This window comes from Balaenoptera acutorostrata, chromosome 2 (assembly GCF_949987535.1).
Source record: "Balaenoptera acutorostrata chromosome 2, mBalAcu1.1, whole genome shotgun sequence".
NCBI classification, from domain to species: domain Eukaryota; kingdom Metazoa; phylum Chordata; class Mammalia; order Artiodactyla; family Balaenopteridae; genus Balaenoptera; species Balaenoptera acutorostrata.
In genome coordinates, this window is record NC_080065.1 from 146,586,878 (window position 1) to 146,608,329 (window position 21,452).

Sequence of the window (21,452 nt, forward strand, 5' to 3'; positions counted from 1 at the left end):
TCGCTAATTATTAGAGAAATGCAAATCAAAACTACAATGAGGTATTACCTCATACTGGTCAGAACTGCCGCCATTAAAAAGTCTACAAATAATAAATACTGGAGAGAGTATGGATAAAAGGGAACCCTCCTACAGTGTTGGTGGGAATGTAAGTTGGTGCAGCCACTACGGAAAACAGTATGCAGTATGGAGGTTCCTTAAAAAAAGAAAAATAGGGGCTTCCCTGGTGGCGCAGTGGTTGAGAGTCTGCCTGCCGATGCAGGGGACACGGGTTCGAGCCCTGGTCTGGGAAGATCCCACGTGCCGTGGAGCAGCTGGGCCCGTGAGCCACAATTACTGAGCCTGCGCATCTGGAGCTTGTGCTCCGCAGCAAGAGAGGCCGCGATGGTGAGGGGCCGGCGCACTGCGATGAAGAGTGGTCCCCACTTGCCATAGCTAGAGAAGGCCCTTGCACAGAAACGAAGACCCAACACAGCCATAAATAATAAATAAATGGATCATCATGTTTTTTTAAAAAAAAAGAAAAATAGAGTCGCCATATGACCCAGCAATCCCACTCCTGGGCATATATCTGGTGAAAAACATGGTCTGAAAGCGTATATGCACCCCAATGTTCACAGCAGCTCTATTTACAATAGCCAAGACATGGAAGCAACCTAAATGTCCATCAACAGAGGAATGGATAAAGAAGTGGTACATATATACAATGGAATATTACTCAGCCATTAAAAAGAATGAAATAATGCCATTTGCAGCAACATGGATGGACCTAGAGATTATCATACTAAGTAAAGTAAGTCAGAAAGAGAAAGACAAATACCATATGATATCATTTATATGCTGAATCTAAAATATGATACAAGTTAACTTATTTACAAAACAGAAACAGACTCATAGATGTAGAAAACAAACTTATGGTTACCAAAGGGAAAAGGTGGGTGGGAAGGGATAAATTAGGAGTTCAGGCTTAACATATACACACTACTACATATAAAACAGATAAACAAGGACCTAGTGTAGAGCACAGGGAATTATATTCAGTATCTTTTTTTTTTTTTTTTTGGCTGCACCACGTGGCATGCGGGATGTTAGTTCCCTGACCAGGGATTGAACCCACACCCCCTGCAGTGGAAGTGTGGAGTCTAAACCACTGGACTGCCAGGGAAGTCCTTCAATATCTTGTAATAAACCATAGTGGAAGAGAATATGAAAAAGTATATATATATATATAAAACTGAATCACTTGGTGTACACAGGAAACTAACATAACACTGTAAATCAACTATACTTCAATAAAATAAATAAATAAACAGGAGTGCTTTAAGGTTGAGCGCCGGATAAAGGGGACCTGCACAGAGGGGAGAGGCAGCCATATCTCCATAGCAACTTGGGCGGGAGGAGGGTTCCACCCTCCCATTCGCTAGTCAGAAAGCCTTCCCGGGGCTGGGTAGAAGATCTTGCGGATGGGGTCTAGTTCCTGTGTCCTACCCCTCAGCAGGCATGTGACTTCTAGCCCACTGCTGCCCTTCCCAGCCTCAGCCCCAACACCATCCAAAGGTCCAGTGCTGCCTTTCTTACGAAGACCCTGTCACATTTGTGAACCCCTCAGAGGGTGGTCACAAACTCCAAGCCTTACCCTAACCACGCATGTCACAAAAGGGGCTGTCGGCCTCCCCCCGAGGGGTCGTTAAGTGGAAAAGCATAGAAAAGCGCAGCACCTGTCAAGTAGCCGCCACATGCCTCACACGGCTCTCAGGTTCTCTCACTGAATCCTAACATTCCTAGAAAACATTCCCCCCGGTTTACAGAAGAGGAAATTAAAGAAGATTCACCCGTCTCATCATTCTGCAGAGGGGGCTCTGTTCTGGACACTGCGGCCCCGCACTGAACAAGACAAACACAGGCTTGTTCTTGTGGAGCGTACATTCTCGTGTGGGGGAAAAGATAATAAGCAAACAGAAAATAATCCCAGATACTGGTTAAACGCTATATAGAAAACAAAACAGGATGATTCGATTGAGGGACACAGAGGAACAGTTATAGAGAAAAGGAGACTCCAGATAGAGGGAACAACAGCCCGTGCAAAGGCCCTGAGGCATGAAGGAGCTTGACTTATTCAAGGAAGAGAAAGGACGTCAGAATGGGATGGGGTAGGAGACAGGCAGGAGAGCAGGCCAGGGCTGGACTGTGTCAGGTAACAGAGGTGGTGATAAGGACTGGAAATTGTAACTGCAATGGGATGACGGTAGAGGTCTTTAAACAGGGAAGTGACACAATCTAAGTTCTGCCTGTTGTGGGAAGAATGAACAATGGGGGCCACGTTTAAAGAGGTTTAGAGAGGCTAAATAAGCAGCTCAAGGTTTCACTGCCATTAGTAGCTTGCATTCAACACCAAGGTTTGTTTCCCCAGTGTCACATTTTATATACTGTAGTATAACACTATACTGGAATCTCATATCTGACAAAGGGGGAGCTCCCACTATCTCTGTCATCCCAGGCTTGCTTCCTGCACCAGTCAAGTGAGGATAACTGCTCCTGGTTCTATGATGACAATTCAACAGCATAGATGGAAACACACTTTGTATTCATCTGGCAGCATTCAACAAACATAGAGTATGACATTATAAGCAAGGAAAGCCAGTATGGAGAAAAGGGAACCCTCCTACACTGTTGGTGGGAATGTAAATTGGTACAGCCACTATGGAAAACAGTATGGAGGTTCCTCAAAAAACTTAAACTAGAGTTGCCACATGGTCGAGCAATCCCACTCCTGGGCATATATCCAGAGAAAATTCTAATTTGAAAAGATACGTGCAGTACTTCCCTGGTGGCTCAGTGGTTAAGAATCTGCCTGCCAATGCAAGGGACACGGGTTTGATCCCTGGTCCGGGAAGATCCCACATGCCACGGAGCAACTAAGCCCATGCGCCACAACTACTGAGCCTGCGCCCTAGAGCCCACGAGCCACAACTACTGAAGCCAGCTCACCTAGAGCCCACGCTCCTCAACAAAAGAAGCCACCACAATGAGAAGCCTGTGCACAGCAAAGAAGAGTAGCCCCGCTTGCAGCAACTAGAGAAAGCCCGTGCACAGCCATGAAGACCCAACGCAGCCAAAAATAAAATATTAATTAATTAATTAATTAAAAAAAAAGAAATGAACAGAAAAGACACATGCACCCCAATGTTCACAGCAGCACTGTTTACAATAGCCAAGACAAGGAAGCAACCTAAATGTCCATCAACAGATGAATGGATGAAGAAGATGTGATATATATACAATGGAATACTACTTGGCCATAAAAAGGAATGAAATAATGTCACTTGCAGCAACATGGATGAACCTAGAGATTATAATACTAAATGAAATAAGTCAGAAAGAGAAAGACAAATACCATATGATATCACTTATAATTGGAATCTAAAATATGATACAAATGAACTTATTTACAAAACAGAAACAGACTCAGAGACACAGAGAACAAACTTACGGTTACCAAAGGGGGAAGAGGGTGGAGAAAGGATAAATTAGGAGTTTGGAATTAGCAGATGCAAACTATTACCTATAGCGTGGATAAACAACAAGGTCCTACTGTATAGCACAGGGAACTATATTCAATATCTTGTAACAAACCATAACAGAAAAGAATATGAAAAAGAATATGTATATGTATGTATAACTGAATCACTTTGCTGTACACCAGAAACTAACACAACATTGTAAATCAACTATACTTCAATTAAAAAAAAAAAAGAAACCCAGGATTTACCCTAATAAGACCAGCTTCAAGTCACAGGTGACCCCGAGTATCAACCCGAGTGAGTTTTCTATCTCTAACCTGTAAAACCTGGACAAACCCGTCCTCCTTCAAGGTAGGCAGCCCAACAGTGAACTAACACGGAATTATGGCATGGGTGAGGCACAATTAACGGGGAACTGCCTGCCCTGCTCCTTTGAGTGGCTGGAGGAGAGATTAGAACAATCTTGCTTATATACAAAAGGTTGAGGGTTCTCAGGTAGTTGAGCTGGTTGAGTTTATACTGCTCTCAGAAATCCTTCCTGCTAGAAAGGACCAATGAGGTCAAAGCCATTCCTCCTAAGTAATGAGCAGAACTGACAACCACTCGAGCCTACAATGAACAAGGAAGCCCAATTTCCACGGCAGCCCTCACTAATTTATTTAGCCACCACCTCCAGAAAAGGACCAAAACCTTACTGCCTGGTCCACCATCCCACTGCCCCAGCTTTTTAATTGAACCACCAAGACCTGGATTTCTTCTCTAGATGCCTACAATGTGCTTGCACCTTGGGTCATTCTGTTCTGGGAAGAAGACCAAGGGAAGCAGAGAGACCTGTTTGTGTAGGGAGCCAGGTAATCCACTAAGAAGACCTCTCCCTCCCTGTACTGGGTTGAATGGTGTCCCCCCAGAATTCATGTCTACCCAGAACCTAAAAATGTGGTCTTATTTGGAAATAGGGTCTTTTCAGATGTAATCAGTTAAATTAAGATGAGGTCACACTGGATTAAAGTAGCCCCTATTCCAACGACAGGTGTCCTTATAAGGAGAGAAAATAGATACAGATAGAACACTATGTGACAACAGAGACAGAGATGGGAGTGATGCCTCACGAGCCAAGGAAAGCCAAGGAGTAGCAAGGCCTTGCCAACATCTTGATTTTGGACTTCTAGCCTCCAGAACTGTGAGAGAGCATATTTTTATTGTTTAAGTCCCCAGGTTTATGGTACTTTGTCCCAGCAGCCCTAGGAAACCAATACTCACCTTTATTTCACACCTGTTCCTCAAACCACCCTTCCCAGTCTCAGCCCAGGGGCAGGAGACAAGACACACAGGCCACGTCTCTAACCCACCTGGACTCTTCCACCTCCCCGGAGCCCATCAGCACTTCTCCCTTTGAGGTGAGGGGAAAGCAGAGATCACGTTTCAGCTGCCTCCACCTTCTGCCACCAGCGGCAAACTGGCAGGGGAGTGTTTGTTGTCTCCCCACATTCTCTTAGTTTTGTAGTCTCTCCTTTATTTATTTATTTATTATTTTTAAACATCTTTATCGGAGTATAATTGCTTTACAATGGTGTGTTAGTTTCTGCTGTATAACAAAGTGAATCAGCTATACATATACATATATCCCCATATCCCCTCCCTCTTGTGTCTCCCTCCCGCCCTCCCTATCCCACCCCTCTAGCTGGTCACAAAGCACCAAGCTGATCTCTCTGTGCTATTCGGCTGCTTCCCACTAGCTATCTATTTTACATTTGGTAATGTATATATGTCGATGTTATTATCACTTCGCCCCAGCTTCCCCCTCCTCGCCATGTCCTCAAGCCCATTCTCTATGTCTGTGTCTTTATTCCTGTCCTGCCCCTAGGTTCATCAGAACCATTTTTTCTTTTTTTTTTTTTAGATTCCATATATACGTGTTAGCATACAGTATTTGTTTTTCTCTTTCTGACTTACTTCACTCTGTATGACAGACTCTAGGTCCATCCACCTCACAACAAATAACTCAATTTCATTTCTTTTTATGGCTGAGTAATATTCCATTGTATATATGTGCCACATCTTCTTTATCCGTTCATCTGTCGATTAGGTTGTCCAGGTCCTGGCTATTGTAAATAGTGCTGTGTAGCCTCTCCTTTAGTGTTTCTTAAATCTTATTCAATCCCATCCTAGATATATTTGGGGTGGAGGCATTAACTACGTATGCCTTATACTATCATTTACCTAATTATTCTTTATATAAAGCCACTACTTTTACTTAAATTTATTTTAAAAGGAACTCCTACATCGTTACAATATATGGAAAATCAGCATCATTTAGCCTATGCAGAACTTGCTCGATAGATATGTTTTTAAATTGCACACTAAAGTAAATACACGATAATTATTTTTTTAAAGTTCATTCATGTACCCTTTAAAATAATCTCGGGTGACGGTACTATGGGAAATACCACCTTAAGGGGTACAGTTTAGCTGTCTGAGAACTCTGGGCTCCTAAGGAGAAAAACCAATTTAAGCTCTCCAGTCTCGTTTCTCACCTCACGACTGTCCCAGGAGGAGGCTAAGAGCAGAGGGAAAGAAAAGCACCGGGAGTTCCTAGTTTCCACGCAGGGCGACCTGAGGATACGGAGTCGAGAGCGAAAGGGACTTTAAATACCCAGCCCTGCGAGTGACAAGGGCGGGGAGGGACTGACCTTCTCGCGCAGGGTGCAGTGGACGTCCGAGGCGACACGCCCTTCCCACCACGGCTCATCCATCATCGAGTCTACAGCGCCGCGATGCGAGGCTACCGGGCTCTCAGGGCGCACCCTGTGTGGACACGGGCAACTTCAGCGGCCACAGCGCGCCCCCCGGCATCCCATCCTCTCTCGTCCTCGGCCGGGGTCTCCGCCGGGCGCCCCTCCTGTCCCGCTCAGCGGAGCTGGCGGTCGCCTCCCATCCCGGGAAGGTTGCAGTGCCCCCTCCCCTCTATTCGCGGGACCTGAGGCGACCTGGAGCTGTGCAACAACTTGCAGAATTTTTATCTTCCCTTTCGCAAAAGTTGCAGAGAAAGTTGCCGACTTCGCTAGCTCTCCAGAGGCCAGGGCTCCGGCAGCGGCCACCGGCTCGCCGTCCCCAACTCCTCCCCCGCCGCCCAGCCTTTGTCCTGCTCCCACATCCTGCCCTCCAGCCGGGACAAAACTCACGCATCCCTCTCCGGGCGTGGGGGGCTGCGGGCGCCGGGCCCCCCGGCCCAGGGCCGAGCTGGCTGTGCCCTGGGGTGCCTGCACGCGGATGGGCCCTAGCGCTGGGCGCTCCACGCTCTTGACTGCCGCCTCCGTAGCCCGGCTAGCCCCCGCCACCGCCGCGCCCCTGCGTACGCTCGGGTCCCGCCGCGGCTCGCAGCCTCGGGGCCGCCGGGGGCCTTCCTCCCTCGCCGGGGGAATTGGGGGCCGGGCCTCGCGCATGCGCCGCCGGCCCCCGCACCCCGCGGGGCGGGGGGCTGGGAACTGGAGTCTTTCTTTCGCCGGCGCTGGCTGTGTTTCCTGTCAGCCCTCCTCCCCCGCCTCGGTGGAAAGCTTCCTCTCACCTTTGCGTGGGCGCCGGGTGGCCTCCTGGGCACCCCGCGGACTCACGCGGGCAGCGCTGGGACCGCGGCGCTGAGACCGCGGCGCCACCTGCGCGCGCCACTCGTGAAAGGCGCGGGCAGGATGCCCCCAGAAAGTTCTCTCTCTCGCGTGCGCTGTTCTAGCCAACCTTTCGTCGGTTCCACCTGGATTTTTTTTTTTTTTTTTTAACCGGCCCTGCAATGGGGAGGTGGATTTCCCAACGGACAGTTCCCACGAAAGCGCCGGAAAATCCGCTCTTGATTATCCACGAGTCCCTGATTCTAAAGGAGGCTCAGTAAATCAACGGATATTTTTTTGTGCTCCTGCAAAGTATAAATTCTACGCCTTACATTGGGAGAAAACCAGTCTTTTTGGAGGGTCCGCTGGATGGAAGGCATTGTCTTTTTAATTGAGTTGATTGTTTTCGGAAAGGCACGCCCTTTAATCAGCTCCTCTGATGGCACAGAAGATTGATTGGTTTTTGTGATTCTTTTGGACATTCACAGATCTGTTTCAAATCCAGCTAGCAACTGGGTGACTTTTGCCATGTTCCTCAGACTCTATAAGCTTGGAACCCTCATGCGTAAATTGGGAATAAAAATTGCACCAACCTGCTGGAGATATTGTATCATTAAATAAGATACTTCATATAAAGGGATAATCGCCATGCCAAGTATAAAACAAACAACAAATAGCTGCCACTAAAGAGCCTTTGGTTTCTGACTGGTACCCAAGTACCCACCTGGAAAAAAAAATTTTAAACCAGCTTTGATAAGCTTCAATAGGTGCTTAAAGAGAAGTTTTAATATAAAAAATAAAAAATAAATTTAAAAAACTACTGTGAAAGTGAAAAATATCTAAGAATAAACAATAAGTGCAGGCTCTGAATAAAGAAATTTTAAAGGTTAAACATAATAAGAAAGGCTTGAAGAAATAGAAATAGGTGAAAATATCAACTTTACTCAAATTAACTCAATAAAATTCTAACGATTGTGGGTAGATGGGGGTGGGGGAGGGATGACAACACTTTTTCTAACACTCAAATGGAGGAATATCTATGACAAAAGCTAAGATTTTTATAATTTAAAAATGGGGGATAGATCTATATATTGCCAAATCTTGAAACATATTGCAAGGCTATAATTCAGACAGTGGTGTTGACACAAGAATGGATGTATAAGTATCAGTGGAATAATTGAAAGTTTAGAAACATATCCTACATACTTAAAAATTAACTGTGTGATAAATGTGGCATTTCACTTTTGAGGGGAAAAGGATAAATTCTTCAATAAATTAATTGAGCAGGGGAAATTAGTTAATTTGGGGGAAAAAAGTAAAACTAGGGATTTATTTAAACCAGCATAAAAATAAATATAAGAACTTGTCAAATGACAAAACTAAAACAATTTAGTAATGAGTTTCATGTTCTTTATTTAAGGGAAAACAATTCATGAATTGGGAGACTGCAGTGACTCACAAGCGGTGGAACATTCTTCCCAAGGGATTTTGGGCAAAAGCGAGTTTTATAGAGCATTAGAAGAGGCAACGAGGAAACAGGGCATGACTGGCTAGGAGGTCCTGTTTTCTAGGGTAAGGTGAGCCAGCTTTAGCTGAGTTGGAAGACTGTGATTGGTGTAGTTAGGTTTCCTAGACAGCGAGGTGTTTCCCATAAGTGCAGGCTGATTTAGGTGTAGATTTGTGATGTAGGCCAGGCCACTGGAGCAGCCTCCATTTGGTGGGTCCCAACATACAAATTAACTCTTTCAAACCCAAAGAACTACAAAGAAATATCAATACCCACCCCCTAAAAAAAAAAATCACAAGAGAACTAAAAGAAAACACAGGTTATTTCAGAGGAGAAGGCCTAGAGCTTAAGGCATAGGAAGAAACAAAAGGCCAGGATGAGTATATATATTTGAATAAATATGCAAGACTTAGACATCAAATATCACCAAAAAGGAAAATGACAAATTGGAGAAAATGTTTTTAACAAATGTGGGAAAGGTTGATCTTACTATATAGACCTCTTGTAAATCAATACATATTATAAAACGCTAATACCTGAAATGCAGAAAAGGATGAACAGGCATGCATGAAACAAGAAATTCAGGGACTTCCCTGGTGGTCCAGTGGTAAAGAATCCACCTTCCAATGCAGGGGGTGCAGGTTTGATCCCTGGTCTGGGAACTAAGATCCCACATGGCACGGGGCAACTAAGCCTATGTGCCACAACTACTGAGCCCGAGCACCTCAACTAGAGAGCCAGTGTGTCGCAAACTACAGAGCCCACGCGCTCTGGAGCTCCTACACCACAACTAGAGAGAAACCCACATGCCACAACAAAGATCCCACGTGCCTCAACTAAGACCCAATGCAGCCAAAAATAATAAATAAATATTTTTTTAAAAAGAAAGAAGAAATTCAAATGGACAATTGTCACTTTTTAAATGCTCATACTAGTAAAGACATTAAACATGTTTTAGAAACAAGGTATATCTTTGTCAAGAATTTTTAAAAACACAATACACAGGATTGACAAATATACAGTGTTGGTGGGAATATAAATTAATACCATCTTCTGAAAGACAATATCACTCAAAAACCTTAAAAATGTATCATTGTATCCAACTATGCCACTTCTGGAAATTTATTCTAAAAAAATAAGCAGATGAGTACAGAGATTTCTTTACAAGGGGTTTCATCAACAAATGCTCTTTTATCATAGTGAACTATTAGAACAGGGACTGGTTAAATACTAATTTGGCTCTTACCATTTTTTAAGAGAATGAATAATGACTTGAGAAAATGTTCACAAGACATTAAGTGAAAAAGGAGATTAGATTATGATCCCAATTGTATATTACATTCACACACACACACAAAAGAAACAAAAAAAATCTGTAAAAATATTAACTGTGTAATCAGAGTGGTAGGATTATGGGTAATTCTAATTAACTTTTTATCCTAGTATATCTGAATTTTCTAAATTTTCTATAAGAAACATGCATTACTTTCACAATCAGGAAAAAAGAGTGAATGTTATTTTTAAGTAATCACACGATATATTTACTAGAGTGGCCTTCCATTGAACAACAATTCACAGTGTTGTTTTGTTTTTGGTTTTGTTTTGTTTTTTTCATAGCAGTATTATTTCTTTCTCAGGCTACACCAAAAGAGGACAGACCTTTATTATTCACTGATTTGGAGTCTTCTTTTCCTAAACTTCAGCTCTCAGGTATCTGGAGTTCTTATAGGTGAGAGGGAGACAGAATCTTGGGGCTTTTCTCCCAGAGTATTTTAAGAAGATACTAAACATCATTCGTATTCTGCAGTCCTTTTTGTATCATTCTCAGGAGTCTCTCGTTTTCCCAGTGTCTCTGAAAGATAAAAACATGTTGCACTCATGGTTTTAGTAGTGAGTCCTGTCCACATGTAGAAATGATGTTGGTGCCCTTAGCAGAAGAAACTTCCTCTGGTGCACAGCCGGGGAACAACACAACTGGAGTTACTTCTCCCACCCACTCCATCCCCAACTAAGCTAAGAAGTATCCATTCATTTATTCATTCATTCACTCAAAAACTAAAACTGTATCAAGTGCTTACTATGAGCCGACTACCACCCTCCCACTTCCAATCTCTGAAGCGCACAAGTTCGGAACCAAACATTGAGAGCAAGGCCATCCTACCTCAAACTTTACCAGGTGTAAAATGAGAAAATATATTTTTTTTCTCTGACCTTTCCAATCTTCCTCAGAGGACAAATCAATCTAATATTATAAACTGCTCACTTTAACTTCCCTTTGCCTTTTTTTCCCCCATAGGCTATAAGCTCTCACATTAAAAAAATATATTTATGGTGAAATGAACGTGTTCTCATCCTGGTCCTAGGCCTTGTCCTCCTCCCCAAGGATAAGCAGCGCCTTGTGTTTCCTTCCAGAAGTGATCCACGCACTTACCAACATGAGCACCCATGCCTTTCCCCCCTTTACACAAACGGCAGCATACGGAATGCATCCTTCTGCACCTTCTTTTTCCCTCTCGGTTGTTTCATGGCAGTGCCCGCAGAGCTGCACGGTTATCCCATAGTCCCATAGTATGGATCCATCATGATGTATGTAACCAGTCTTCTTTTGCTGGATACTTAGGTTGTTTCCAGCCTTTTGCTGCCACAACCACACTGCAGTGAATATCCTGGGTGGCAGGATGATCAGTGACATAAATTCTTCGGGCACTCAGCTTTACAGGTCCTAAGCTGAGGCAAAGACTTTGAGTAGTATTTCCTTAGGGTCTTAGTGGTTTGCATTGCTCCATTCAGGACCAAAGGCATGAAGCCTGGCTCAGTTTATAGGGACAGAAGGAAGACCTCTGGGCTATAAACTATGAGACATAATCCTTGTTTACCACTTTGGTCTTTAACCAAAAACCAAGCCGACCCCTTTAAACTTTCTAGCTCTGTGCTCTACATAGTCTAAAGGACATTGGCCAAATCCTTTATGATCCTTGATTAGAAATTCTTGAGATATATTTCTACAGATTAGGTCTGAGACCCCAGCAGGAAGAATTTTAAAAAGCAGCATTTTGCAAACAAAACTCAAAACCTAGGATTATTTATAAAGCTGGTCCATACTACTTTTTTCAATTAAAAAAATAGTATGAGGGGACTTCCCTGGTGGCTCACTGGTTAAGAATCCGTCTGCCAATGCAGGGGACACGGGTTTGAGCCCTGGTCCAGGAAGATCCCACATGCCTTGCAGCAACTAAGCCCATGCGCCACAACTACTGAGCCTGCGCTCTAGAGCCTGTGAGCCACAACTACTGAGCCCATGTGCCAAAAATACTGAAGCCTGTGCACCCTAGAGCCCAAGCGCCCCAACAAGAGAAGCCACCGCAATGAAAGCCCGCGCACCACAACAAAGAGCAGCCCCCGCTCGCCGCAACTAGAGAAAGCCAGCGCGCAGCAATGAAGACCCAATGCAGCCAAAAATAAAATAAATAAAATTTTAAAAATAGTATGAGATCAAAAAGGCACAAAAGGAATAAGAAAAAAATAAATTTCCTTCTCAGTGGGTCAGTTCCTGGGTTGAGTTGTACAGGCTCAAGGTCAGGAGGGCCTTGTGCTTGATTTTAATGTTCTACTGTCACCACCTTGAAATTCTTAAGAATTTTGTCTTTGAACCCGTGTTTCGTAAACAAAGTGCAGGAGGACAGAGGAGCATGCATATGAGCAGATGACATCCGTGACACAGGTGTCTGCTGTTCCTTGCTGCCCCATGAGCATGGAATTCTAGTGGACCTCCTAGGCCTGGGAGTTCAGTGAAATCCAAAGAAGTAGAAGGTAAGCGTGTTACCTCTATATCTGGGGGGCAGGAGGAACTGACAACCCTGAGAGGCTATACTTTCCACTGCGCTAGACTTGCTTTGAATGCAAAAAGAAGGTGTGACCATTTCCTAAAGGCTGCTGTAAACAAAATACCACAAACTGGGTGGTTTAAAACAACAGAAATTTATTCTCTCACAATTCTGGAGGCTAGAACTCTGAAATCAAGGTGTCAGTGGGGCTATGCTCCCTCTGAGACTCTGGGTAGAACCCTTCCTTGCCTCTTTGAGCTTCTGGTGGTGACCGTCAATCCGTGGCTTGCGGCTGCATCACTCCACTCTCTGCCCCTATCTTCACAACATTCTTATGAGGACAGTAGTCAGCCATCTAGGATTAAGGGCTCACCCCACTCCAGTAGGATCTCATCTTAACTAACTATACCTGGAACAACCCTATGTCCAAATAAAATATTAGGACTTCAACATATCTGGGGGGGAGGACACAATTCAACCCATAACAGAAGGCAATAACATTCTGAGAAATATGAATGACCCAGGAAGCCTATCATAGCCTTTCTTACTGGTGTTGCGTCCGTGTATTAAGCTACCATGTATCATGACACAGAAGGAAAGGAAAAGGTGGGGCAACCTGTCATTCCTTTTCCTTTCCTCTCTTCTCGGCTCATGAGTGAGCCAGAGGTAGAGAGTATTGATAAGATGTGCACATCTCAAGAAGTTCATTGCAACAGTATTCACAATAGCCAAGACATGGCTAAGTGCCCATTGATGGATGAATGAATAAAGAAATTGTAGTATATATACACAATGGAATATTATTCAGCCTTAAAAAAGAAGGGAATCCTGTCATGTATAACAACATGGATGAACCTGCAAGGCATTAAGCTGAGTGAAATAAGCCAAACACAAAAAGACAAGTACTGCATGGTATCACTCACACGTGGAAGCTAAAAGACTCGAATTCATAGAAGCAGATAGTAGAACAGTGGTTACCAGGGGTGGGGAGCTGGGGAAAATGGGAAGATGTTGGTCAAAGGGTACAAAGTTGCAGTCCTGTAAGATGGATAGGTTCTGGGGATCTAATGCACAGCATAGTGTCTATAGATAGTAAAACTGCATTGTAGGGACTTCCCTAGGGGTCCAGTGGATAAGACTCCATGCTTCCAAGGCAGGGGGCACAGGTTCCATCCCTGGCCAGGGAACTAGGATTCCACAAGTGGGGCGGCCAAAACAACAACAACAACAACAACAAAAACAAAAAACAGGTAACTGTGTACAATGATGGAGTGATGGATATGTTAATTAGCTCAACTGTAGTAATCATTTCTCTATGTATATGTATATCAAAACACATGTTGTACACCTTAAATGTATACAATTTTTATTAGAAAACAAAAACCAAAAAAACCCAAAACAAAAGCAAAAAAGAGTGAAATAAAAAGCTGCATTAGTTGCGTGCAGCATTTCCACTGCTATTTTATAAACTAAATGCATATGAACATACAAACTGTGAAATATGAATTGTGTGATTTCAGGGATCCTGCATATGAGTTAAATACTTCTACTTTTGCATTGAAAAGTGGCAATGCACAATATAAAGATGAATGATAAAACTCACAGTAATATTTAAATTTTTCTTTTCTTTTCTTTTTTTTTAAATCTTTGGTCATGCCATGTGGCTTGTGGGATCTTAGTTCCCCGACCAGGAACTGAACCCACGCCTTGGGCTTTGGCAGTGAAAGCACAGAGTCCTAATCACTGGACTGCCAGGGAATTCCCAATTTTTCTTTACTTAGAACATTAAATAGCAAATGAAACAATGACAAGTTGAGAGATGGCAGAAGAAAGGAAAAAAACTTTATATTTTAATAACTTTAACAGCACTTTTCCCTGCTTTTTGAACAAGGAGCTCCATGTTTTCATTGAGCACTGAGCCCTGCAAATGGAGCTAGCCCAGCTCCCACCTCTGGTCCCTCTGAACTCTACCCCAGAGGAAGCCCATTGCTATGGTCTGAATGTTTGTGTCCCCACCATCTCCCAAGTTCATATGTTGAAATCCTAACACCCCAAGGTGATGCTATTAGGAGGTGGGGGCTTTGGGAGACGATTAGGTCATGAGGGTGGTGCCTTATAAAAGAGACCCTGGAGGGACCCCTGGCCCCTTCCACCATGTTGAGGACACAGCGGGAAGGTGCTGGCTATGAACCAGGAGGAGCGCTTTCACTAGAATGTGACCAGGCTGGCACCTTGTTCTTTGTGTTCCCAGCCTCCAGGACTTCTAAGAAATAAATTCCTCTTGTTTATAAGTGACCCAGTCTGTGGTATTTTGTTACAGTAGCCTGAATGGACTAAGACACCCCTTTATGTTTCCTCCCAAAGATATTCTATACCTTATGATTCTTAATCTGAACTCACCCATCCCCCTCCATGGGCAATCCTTGGGGCAAAAATTTCCCCTTCTCCCCACCATTACAATTTACCCTCACACCATTTAGGCTCCTTGAAGACAAGGACAGTGCCTTATGTAAAGGAGGTGGTCAATACAGTTTTCCTGAATTAATAGATAAATGAGGGACATATGGATAGCAGAGCTAATGGAGTCTGAAGGAATTCGCTGGCTCAGACTTCAGCTTGGTAAGGCATTATTCCCAGTTTTCACATGAGACTCAGAAAGTTGTAAGGCCCTGGACACTTATGCTCTCTGGCAGTAAAAAGGAGGAACTATTGTTTCCTTAAAAGACTGTTGTGACTATGAAAAGAAGAAAGGTGCGTGGAAGTACAAACTGCTCTCTAATATGTGTCACTCATAACAAAACATGCCAGAACATTCCTAGGACATTGCTTTTATTTTTTAATATTTATTTATTTATTTGGCTGTGCCAGGTCTTAGTTGCCATGTGCGGGATCTTCACTGCGGTACACAGGATCTAGTTCCCCGACCAGGGATCGAACCCGGGCCCCCTGAATATGAAGGGTGGAGTCTTAACCACTGGACTGCCAGGGAAGTCCCAGGACATTGCTCTTTAGAGCCTAAAACAAGTGCTGTGTAAACTCACTGTGGGGAGTTGGCAAGCAGCTCTCCTTCCACAGGGCTCAGTTTCTCCTCTGTCAAAGGAGGGGATGGGATTAGATCCCCAGGGTGGGAAACAAACCCAGGGGGACCAAGGGGTCAGGAAGACAACGTGAGAGAATCTTGCTGGGTGGAAGAACGCTCTCACAGCCCTCCTGTGTAACTTCCCTACCCCCACTCCCCACTCTGAAGGAGACACAGGGATAGAGAAGTACTCTTCTCTGTGAGGAAGACAACAGCACAAGTGTGATGTTCAAGGGCCATGCAGCCGAGGTGCCGGGGGACAATAGGGAGTGGTGAGGATTGCGGTGAACCAGACAGCTCACGGCGCATCCCAAGTGAGGTGCCCACTGTTCCGCTCTGATTGTTCCAGCTCCAGAGTTTGGGTCCATTATTCCCAGTTTGTTAGATTTCTCAAAGAAAGAGGAAACCGAGATATCTCTTGATTTTTAAGATACTGGCTTTTTTTCCCTTTCCTTTTCTTCTTTTTTTTTTTAAATGCTTATGGCCACCCTCAGCGTCAGACCCGTTTTGTGAACGCTGGACTAGGTGTGTGACAAAGGAGCATTCCAGCCTGACTAGGAGTCCGTGGGGAACAATGGAACAAGAGCCTAAGACTCCCCAGACTCCAGGAGGAAATAAAAGCAGCCATTAACTTAAAAGCCCCTCAGTCTGCCAGACACCCCTCCCCTGACAGACAATGAACAGGAAGGAAACTGAGACTGGACAGTAAAAAGCAACCAGACAAGCCTGCTGGGGCCTGCCGGTAGGACCCTCAAGCTGAGGAGGTCCTGACCGCCAGCAGCCGGCTGCCGATTTCCTCAGGCCACGGAATGCCAAGAGGTCACCTTCTATGAGGGGCTTCCAAAGCTTGCAGGTGCGCAGAGACCCAGGCTTGAAGAGCCAAGAATTAGGGCAGCAGCTGCTCAGCTCGGGGGGCCTGAGGCTGGGGGTTAGGGGAGGGCGCTGGGCCATCTTCTATTTGGCATTTTTGGATTACACAGGTATCACTCTCCTTGTAACACTATTAAAACTTGATTAAAATATGTTGAAGATCCTGAACAACCCCACTCTCCTACCACCATTAGGCAACCATGTGATATCAATGTGATGGTATCTGGGGCTGGGCACATGGAAGGTGGGGATCAAGAGAGACCAGGTCAGAGGCTCCAGGTGGAAGCGGTGGAGGAGATGAGAAGGGGCCAGACTCTGAGCGTATTTGGAAGTTAGAGCCGACAGGATCTGTTGATGGAACAGATGTGGAGTGTGAAAGAGGGGAATCAAGATGACCCCAGGGTTTTAGGTCTGAGCACCTGAAGGTGGTAGTTCTCATTTCCTGAGACCTTAATCCCATGACCCAGGACATTTTTGATGTCTTGCCTTCCCCCAACCCTGGCCTCTCTACCTCCCGCCAGCTCAGTGGTTAAATCAGTGCTGAGAGAGACTGCCCAGACTGCAATCTTTTTAATCTTTTTTTTTTAAAAGACTTTTTTTTTTTTAAAGGAATTCCTTCTTATTTTTATTATTATTTATTTATTTATTTATTTTTGGCTGTGTTGGGTCCTCGCTTCTGTGCAAGGGCTTTCTCCAGTTGCGGCAAGCGGGGGCCACTCTTCATCGCGGTGCGCGGGCCCCCCACTATCGCGGCCCCTCCTGTTGCGGAGCACAAGCTCCAGATGCGCGCAGGCTCAGTAGTTGTGGCTCACGGGCCCAGTCGCTCCTCGGCATGTGGGATCTTCCCAGACCAGGGCTCGAACCCGCGTCCCCCGCATTAGCAGGCAGACTCCCAACCACTGCGCCACCAGGGAAGCCCCAGACTGCAATCTTGACCTTGCTTCTTTCTAGTTGATGATCTCAGGCAACTTACTTAACCCCAGATCCTTCATTTGTAGAATGGGGATAATAAGGGGTAGCTCCTTTATAGAGTTATATGAAGATCAAATCATATCATGCCTGGTATGCAGAGGGCACTGTGAGCCCAAAGTACTATATAATCATGGAGTTGTAATCACCTGAATGCAGTTTTGTATCCTGCTGCTTCTAAGCCCCAAATTATCTCATGAGCATTTTTCATGAGATATCTCAAAAGTATCTTTCAAAAATATTTTCAGGGAGTTCTCTGGTGGCCTAGTGGTTAGGATTCTGGGCTTTCACTGCAGTGGCCTGGGTTCAATCACTGGTCAGGGAACTGAGATCCTGCAAGCTGCGCAGTGAGGTAAAAAAAAAGAGATAGTAGTAATATTTTCAGTGGCTGCATAATATTCTATCATGTTGCTAACTCATTTATTTAACCAGTCTTTTATTGTTGGATGTTTTAAAATACGACTGAGAGTTATTGGTAACACATTGTGTTTTTTCTGTGCATTATAAATAAAATCCTAAAAACATACTTTTTAAAAAAAATTTTAAAAATTTTTATTGGGGTATAATTGATTTACAATGTTGTGTTAGTTTCAGGTGTACAGCAAATTTTAAGTGCTTTACATGTAATAAATCATTTTTTCCTCATAACAATCCTATAAGGTACTATCATCATCATCCCCGTTTTCAAGATGAGAACATGGAGGAACAGCAAGGTCAAGATCACAAAATTAAGTGGAAGAATTAGAACAGAACCCAGTTTGGCAGTTTGGCTCCAGAATCCACATTCAGAACCACTACACCAGCCTCTCAGGTCCACTAACTTCCTACGGCTGCTAATACCCAGCCATTATATCATATTGAAGTAGGCTGGACCTTCTCAGATCAGACCAGGCAGCAGATGCACCTGGAGGGCTTGTTAAGTGGATGGCTGGCCCCACTCCCTGGGTTTCTGAATCCCTGATAAGAAGGGGTGGGCCGATCATTTGCATTCCCAGCAATGCCCAGGTGATGCTACTGTGCTGGTCTGGGGATCCGACCCGCGAGGACCAGTCCCAAGTCCATTCCCCCCTCTCTTTCATAAGCCACCACTTCATGCCTTTTCCCAGCCTCCAACACTTTGTCCCCATCCTCACTCTTGACTGATGACCTCCCTTCTACCTCACTGAGAAAACAGAAGCTGTCAGAGGGAACTTCCACAAGCTGCCCCAGCATATTTCCTCACCTTCCTGCTGCCCTCCCTCCTGTTATTACAGATGAAATGTCTCTCTGCTGGATCATTCCCACCAGTATATAAACATGCTATAACTTCTCCCAGCTTAAAAAAAAAAACTACTTTAAATCCCACGCTTAGCTACCTCTCTCTGCTTTACAACCGAGCTTCTCAAAACAGTGGTCTCTACTCACTGTCTCCAATTATTCACCTGGTGTCTCTTTTTATTTTCTAAGAAAATTTTGTGATAAAATACATAACGTAAAATGTGCCCTTTCAACCATCCTTTCAACCATTTTAAAGTGTATAATTTAGTGGCATTAATTACTTTCACCCTGTTGTGCAACCATCACCACTGTTTTCAAATTTGTTCCTATATATAGGAAATGCCGAAGAATCCAGAAGAAAGCTACTAGAGCGAATAGCCAAGTTCATCAAGGTGGCAGCTGCCTATTGTCTCTCGAATGATCCCCAACCATGTTTTCTATTTCTCCTCCCAAACTTCTCTTTCCAAAATCTCCTCTGAGCTCCATCTCGCTAAAGCCAATGGTCAACACTCGATCCTAATTTAATTTTTCCTACTGCATCATCTGATATGATTGATCGTTTCTTCCTTTCTGTAACAGTATCTTCACTTGGTGCTACAGACTGAAGTTGTGTCTCCCACCCCCAAATTCATATGTTGAAACCTGATCCCTGATAGTATGGTGTTTGGAGGTGGGGCTCATGAATGGGATTAGTGTCCTTATAGAAGAGACCCCAGAGAGCATCGTTGCCCCTCCACCATGTGAGGACACAGCAAGAAGACGGCTATCTATGAACCAGGAAGTGGCCTCTTACCAGACACCAAATCTGCCAGCATCCTGATCCTAGTTTCCCACCTCCAGAACTATGAAGTATAAATTTCTGTTGTTTATAAGATACCTGCTCTATGGCACTTTTTTTTTTTTGCCCACGTGACATGCGGGATCTTAGCTCCCAGACCAGGGATGAACTCGTGCCCCCTGCAGTGGAAGAGCAGAGTCCTAACCGCTGGACCATGTATGGCACTCTGTTATAGCAGCCCAAATGGCCTAAGACACTTGGCTTCCAGCCCCACGGTCCCTTGATTCTCTCCTACCTCTGTAGGAGAGAGGGAATGAGACCAAAGAGGCAGAGGTTGGGGCAATGCAGCCACAGGTCAAGGAATTGCCATCAGCCCCCAGAAGCTAAAAGATGCAAAGAATAGATTCTTCCCTAGAGCCTTCAGAGGAAACATGGCCCTGCTGACACTTAGAGCTCAGACTTCTGGCTTCCAAAACTGTGAGAGAATCAATTTCTGTTGTTTTAAGCCACCAAGTACGTTGTAACCTGTTACAGCAGCCCTAGGAAACTAATAGAGCTATCTAGTAGACATCTCCAACTCAACATGTCCAAAAACAGACTCTTCGTTTATTCACCTCCCACTGCCACCCATGAACCTGCCCCTCGCACAGTATTTCCCATCTCAGTAAAGGACAATTTCAGCCTTAAAGTCACTCAGGCAAAAACCTTGGTGTCCCTATTGAGCCTTCACTTTCTATCACATCCAAATCATTGGCAAACCCTGTTGGCTGTACCTTCAAAAATAGCCAAAGTCAGATCACTTATAACCTCCTTCCTCGCAACCACCTGGGTCCAAGCCACCAGCAACCCTTGCTTGGGTTATGACAATCATCTCCTGTCTCCCTGATTTTGTCCTTGGCTTTTAAACTCTTCTCAAAATAGTAGCCAGAGTGATGCTGTTAGAATCTAAGTCAGACTTTGTTACTCCTTTGTTCAAAATCTTCCAATGGTTTCCCATCTCAGTCAACACAAAAGCCAAGTCCTTACAATGCCCTACAAAGGCCCTTATGATCTGGGAACCTGCACCTCCCTGACGTCACCTCCTACTACTCTTCCCCTCCATCACTTGGCTCCTTGACCAACCATGTTGGTTCCCACCCAAGGAACTTTTCATTGAGAATGCTGGGGGTTTGGGAGGAGAGCTGATAGGATGACCAGGCTACATTTTGTGCCATTTGAGATTGTGGACATGAATTTAAAGTGAGATCAATTGACATAGTTGTTTGTTCTCTTTAACATTCAGTTGGGAATGAGTGAATGGAGAAAGAAGAGGGTTGGGTTTGGCCAGATTAAGGTTTTGCTAGGGAAGAATGATGGAGAGAGAAGAGGGAGGACAATATGGCCGTTTCTATGAGGAAGTGATTATAATATTGAACCATGAAATCTAAGCTGGATAAGAAGGAATTAAGTTAGGCAATGCATATAAAGCACTTACTACAGGGCTTGGCACATTGTTAAGGCTTAAGAAGCATGAGCTGCTACTATCACAAGCATTCATCTTAAGTACACTAAAAGAACTCCTAAACCTAAAAAGACCTGGCAAAATTAATAGCAGTACCACACACTATCCAGCACTTGTGATTAAATCTCAATCCCTATAAACAAGAGATGGCTTTTAAGACAGAGCAATAAAATTCAAGATAAAGATGATACTTGACAAATATGTATGTGTCTTGGGTATAAATAAATAAAAAGTATATTTTGGACTTCACTACCACCAGAGTGAAAAGTCATAATTGCTTTCCAACTCTAAGAATTTATAATGGGCAACATCCAAACATATCCTTTCGATTTAAATACGTAAAGATTTGCTTACCCCTCCAAAGATTTCAGTCTGATGATATGGTGGTTTTCTCTTAGAGGTATGCTTCATCTTACAAATTGTCACTGACTTGCTTTCAGTGATACATTAATGCTGACACAGAAAGTACCTTTTCATCTGTTACCCATATCTGCCAAGAGGAAAGCTGTGGTTGACGAATTGGAAGCATACAATCAAATGGATC

At 44.2% G+C, this 21,452-nt stretch overlaps 1 protein-coding gene across 3 annotated transcripts in view; it reads right to left on the reverse strand.

Moving 5' to 3' along the window:
* CCNJL (cyclin J like) overlaps positions 1-7,177 on the reverse strand; it is a 58,746-nt gene extending 51,569 nt beyond the window's left edge. For 2 of the 3 annotated variants that reach the window (XM_057540874.1, XM_007171439.2), the window contains exons 1-2: positions 6,704-6,756; positions 6,212-6,326 (exon numbers count right to left, since the gene is read on the reverse strand). In XM_057540874.1, coding sequence (XP_057396857.1) covers positions 6,212-6,277 — 66 coding nt within the window. In that variant the 5' untranslated portion in view covers positions 6,278-6,326; positions 6,704-6,756. Of the gene's footprint in view, positions 1-6,211; positions 6,327-6,703; positions 6,757-7,086 lie in introns of those variants that run through there. The other variant, XM_007171440.2, reaches the window with a different exon arrangement.
* Between the last annotated feature and the right edge of the window lie 14,275 nt (positions 7,178-21,452).